This window comes from Lolium rigidum, chromosome 5 (genome assembly GCF_022539505.1).
Source record: "Lolium rigidum isolate FL_2022 chromosome 5, APGP_CSIRO_Lrig_0.1, whole genome shotgun sequence".
NCBI classification, from domain to species: domain Eukaryota; kingdom Viridiplantae; phylum Streptophyta; class Magnoliopsida; order Poales; family Poaceae; genus Lolium; species Lolium rigidum.
The window spans coordinates 60023373-60027650 of NC_061512.1; the positions used below are offsets into that span (position 1 = coordinate 60023373).

Sequence of the window (4278 nt, forward strand, 5' to 3'; positions counted from 1 at the left end):
CACTTATATCCAATCGCAGTTAAAAAAAAACTCACTCGGAAGTCGGAACACACCGAACTTTACACTAGAGGACAAATCTGAAAATGGAAAAATGTAAAAACAACAGGAAGGAACATATCAAAGTGGACCATGGCCTACAAGATTAGGTTAGAACTAGAGAAAATAAGGAAATTTTCAAGGTCAGCCAATTTTAGTGTTGAATTGCGCTTTACTATTTTTGCAGAATCTACAGCGCAGAACCTCTATATAAATGCATGAACACCCGGACCTACACACCAGCTAACTCACACAACCACGCGCACACACACATACACAATTGATCATTCATCTTCATCTAGCTAGCTAAGCTCTTTTAAGATCTAGCTAGCCAGCCAGCGTCCGACCACAAAGTAGTCTGTAGTCCAACAATGGCAGTGATAGTGGAGATCACACAGAGGACGGTGCTGAGGCCTTCATCAGGTTCAGCGTGGGGCGACGGGAAGAAGGTCCCTCTCACCGTGTTCGACTGCGCCTCCACGGACGGTTACATCCCGACGGTCTTCGCATGGAACGCGCCTGCGCCGGCCAACAGTGCGCTCATGGACGGTCTCCTCGACGCCGTTGCGAGGTTCCCGCACCTGGCGGGGAGGTTCGCCGTCGATGACCATGGCAGGAAGTGCATCCACCTCAACGACGCCGGGGTTCTCGTGCTCGAGGGCACTGCCGCAACGGACCTCGCCGAAGCGCTGCCGCACGACGTTCCCGCGCATATCAGCGAGCTATATCCAGACGCGGAAAATGTACGTACTTACTCACTACAGTGCATGCATGCAAAGTATTCCTCCTTCCTAGCAGTCCCTATGTCCAAAATGTTGCAGATTTTTCTAAATTTAAAAATATCTATATAGTGAAATGCGCCTAGATATATGCGTATCAAAATCTACGACATTTTTTTCTGAATGGAGAAAATATTTTTACATGTATGAAGAACAATGTTATTGACATGGTTGAATGCTTGCAGGGACGTGCGGGCGAGCCCCTCTTCCAGGTGCAACTCACCCGGTACACGTGCGGCGGGCTGATCATCGGCATGGTCAGCCACCACCAGGTCGCCGACGGCCAGTCCATGAGCGGCTTCTCCACAGCCTGGGCCACCGCCGTCCGCACAGACTCCACCGTCCTCCCGTCGCCTTTCAGTGACCGGGCAACCACCGTCAACCCACGTAGCCCGCCAGCACCAGTCTTCGACCACCGGAACATCGAGTTCAAGGGCGAGCACAGCTCCAGCCACTCCTATAGAGTCCTGCCCATGGACAGGATCAAGAACCTCGGCGTGCACTTCCCGGAGGAGTTCGTTGCCGACCTCAAGTCACGCGTCGGCGCGCGTTGTAGCACGTTTCAGTGCCTCCTCGCGCACGTGTGGAAGAAGGTCACGGCGGCGCGGGACTTGGATCCGGAGGATTTCACGCAGGTGAGGGTGGCCGTCAACTGCCGCGGCCGCGCGGAGCCTCCGGTGCCCATGGATTTCTTCGGAAACATGGTGCTCTGGGCATTCCCGAGGATGCAGGTCCGGGACCTCCTGTCCTCCGGCTACCCCGCGGTGGTCGGCGCCATCCGCGAGGCCGTTGCACGCGTCGACGATGAGTACGTCCAGTCGTTCGTCGACTTCGGCAGCGGTACCCAAGATGGCGGCCAGGAGCTAGCTGCGACGGCAGCTACACCGGGTACATCGTTTTGTCCTGATCTAGAGGTGGATAGCTGGCTCGGGTTCCGCTTCCACGACATGGACTTTGGCCACGGCCCGCCGTGCGCGTTCCTGCCGCCAGACCTGCCCATCGATGGAATAATGGTCTTCGTGCCGTCGTGCGCGGCAAAGGGCGGGGTCGATTTGTTCATTGCCCTCGATGACGAACACGTAGAGGCCTTCGAGCACATTTGTTACTCCATCGATTAGGTGACCGAACCGTATGTAGATGTGTAAGTGTAAGTATGTAAGCACGTGTAGTGTAATAATATTTAACAACAATAAACTTAGCGGTAAGCGATTCTTGTTTGGAATGTATGCATATACCTTCGTTTATTTTGTTTATGTATATATACATGCAATATGTAATAGTCATACTCAACAACATAGCGATACTTACATGTATACATATACCGTTCAAAAGAAACATGTGCATATACTTTCGGAAATGCAATTTTGATCTCAGGTGCATATGCTCCTGCTACAGAGAAAAACATTTTAAAATATCACAAAAAATACGAACACAAATTTCACGCGTATATGTCAACAATCCATATGTGTATACCAAATTTTGCGCGAAACCGATAGGTTTTGTGTCCTGTGTAAAAATGACAAGCAAAACGTCTTTTGAAGAGCTTATATTTAGCACCAAATTTTAACCTTTTTACACATGCCACAAAAAGTATCGATTTTTCGTGAAACGACTTTTTTTTTTTTGAACAGGGGAGGTCCCGAAGGACCAAGATCTTCCATTAACGTTGTCGGTGGAGATACATTTTTACATAAAGGACCTTGAAATAACAACAAAAAGCACAAAGGCCCTTACATTTTGCACTTAGGACACTAGAATAAAAAAGAAAAACGCAATCAAGTCCTGCTCCTTTTTCTTCTCCACCGCGATGGATCCGAAGCTTCACGCGACCAACCCCAACGTCGCCGGGGACAAAACCACTTGGGACGAGGGGGCGGGAGCTCGCCGCGCAAGAGCTAGATGGCCTCCGAAACGGCTTGGCAGCCTGGAGGTTGTTGCTGACCTTCTGACGCCGGCAGGAAGAAGTCGTTGCCGACGCCCGAGGCGGGAGAGGTCGCCAATCGACCATGAGATACGGCGGCGAGCTCACCGTCGTGATTGATCTCCCAGGAGAAGCATCCAGTTTCCCATGTTGCAGATCCAGCCCACCACCAAACAGAGTAAGAGAACCCTCCACTTCCTCGCCCCCTTGACGAGCGCAGCAGAAGGATCCCAAGCTCCAGCCATGGGCGCCAAATCCACAAAGTATAGCGGCCTTATTGACGGAGAATCCCACCACACCCCGCCTCCGCGCATACGGCTCCTTCCGCTGGAGCACCGCAACAAAGAGGAGAGCGACGAGGCAGCACCGAATCTGGCCGGAGAGATCCGATGCAGTTCCCCTGGCATGAAGCCAACTTCGACACATGGCCAAACCAACTACTACTACTACTAAACCTACCATCTACAGGGTCTCCGGCGTCACCTCCTAGCCTTCACCAACCGGCGCCGCCGGCAGGGAACGCATCGGAGCGACCCGGCTAGAGGAAGTCGACTCTCAAGGAACTGTAGACACAGGAGAGAGGGAGGGGAGGAGAGGATAGGAGCTGGGCGTCGAGTCAGGCTCAATGATTCCCGTCGTGAAACGACTTTGCAAACACATTGAACATCATGTATCCGTAACATTTTTTTATCGGAATTTTTTGACATTATATAATATGTTGAAATTTAATTTTAAAAAACCAGGAGCATGTGCTCCCGGGAGCAGAAACAGCATGTCCCTTTTTTTTTTGTTTCGAAAAGGATATTCCCTGATCTCACAATGTGAAGCAAAGCCAATTCCGAATAAAACTGGCTTACAGTTAAAAAAAACCAATAAGGTAGTCTTTTCCGTAACATCTAGCACAAACTATCGCTGATGACAAATCACCTTGACAAAAAGCACGCTACTCTAAGAGAAAGACTTCAAGTTCAAGCTAGGGATTACCATTCGTGGGTTGATGTTGACTGGTCCAACCAACTTAAGATTGAACTTGGGACTGTCATCCCTAAAAACAAAAGCTTCAAGCCAACACTTGCAACAAGGCATAGCACACACACATCCCCAATATCTGATCTACTTGAAGCCAAGATCATGTGTTTTTACCTGGAGAATCTGCATACTTGCAGGACCTCGAGTAGGACCGTGGGCAGCTAAGAACTTGCTTTCGAAGGTGGTCAACCCAAGAAGTGGCTGACCACACACCAACCACCAGCTCTATTGGTTGAGCAGGTACTCTTGTTTTGTTCACTTCAAAAGCAATTGAGATTCTTGCCAATGTGCACTGTCTCATGGCTTTCCGTCCGTGAAACTTGGCTGCAGGCCTTGAGTGGATGCATATGTGGGCAAGCAACAAGCCACCCGAGGTTTGTCCTCTTAAAATTGGTACAAATAATTTTCGGCGATGAATAATACCAAGAAGATGGGTGTTATAATTAGGTGTATTTGTAACATGTTTGCAGAATTTGGCATTCTTCTGGCTCCAGATTTGTGTTTCAACGGTAA

General features: G+C 49.8%; 1 protein-coding gene across 1 annotated transcript; it reads left to right on the forward strand.

The window, feature by feature from the left end:
• The first annotated feature begins 407 nt into the window (after nt 1-407).
• Nucleotides 408-1933, forward strand: LOC124651394 (tryptamine hydroxycinnamoyltransferase 1-like). Its single transcript, XM_047190484.1, has 2 exons — nt 408-779; nt 1001-1933. The coding sequence occupies exons 1-2, from the start codon at nt 408-410 to the stop codon at nt 1931-1933; spliced, it is 1305 nt and encodes a 434-aa protein (XP_047046440.1).
• Nucleotides 1934-4278: the final 2345 nt, after the last annotated feature.

Bases quoted from the DNA above. Each gene is read 5' to 3' on its own strand.
- LOC124651394 (XM_047190484.1), top strand. From the start codon at position 408: ATGGCAGTGATAGTGGAGATCACACAGAGGACGGTGCTGAGGCCTTCA. The intron at 780-1,000 runs GTACGTACTTAC...GAATGCTTGCAG, and splicing joins TATATCCAGACGCGGAAAAT to GGACGTGCGGGCGAGCCCCT.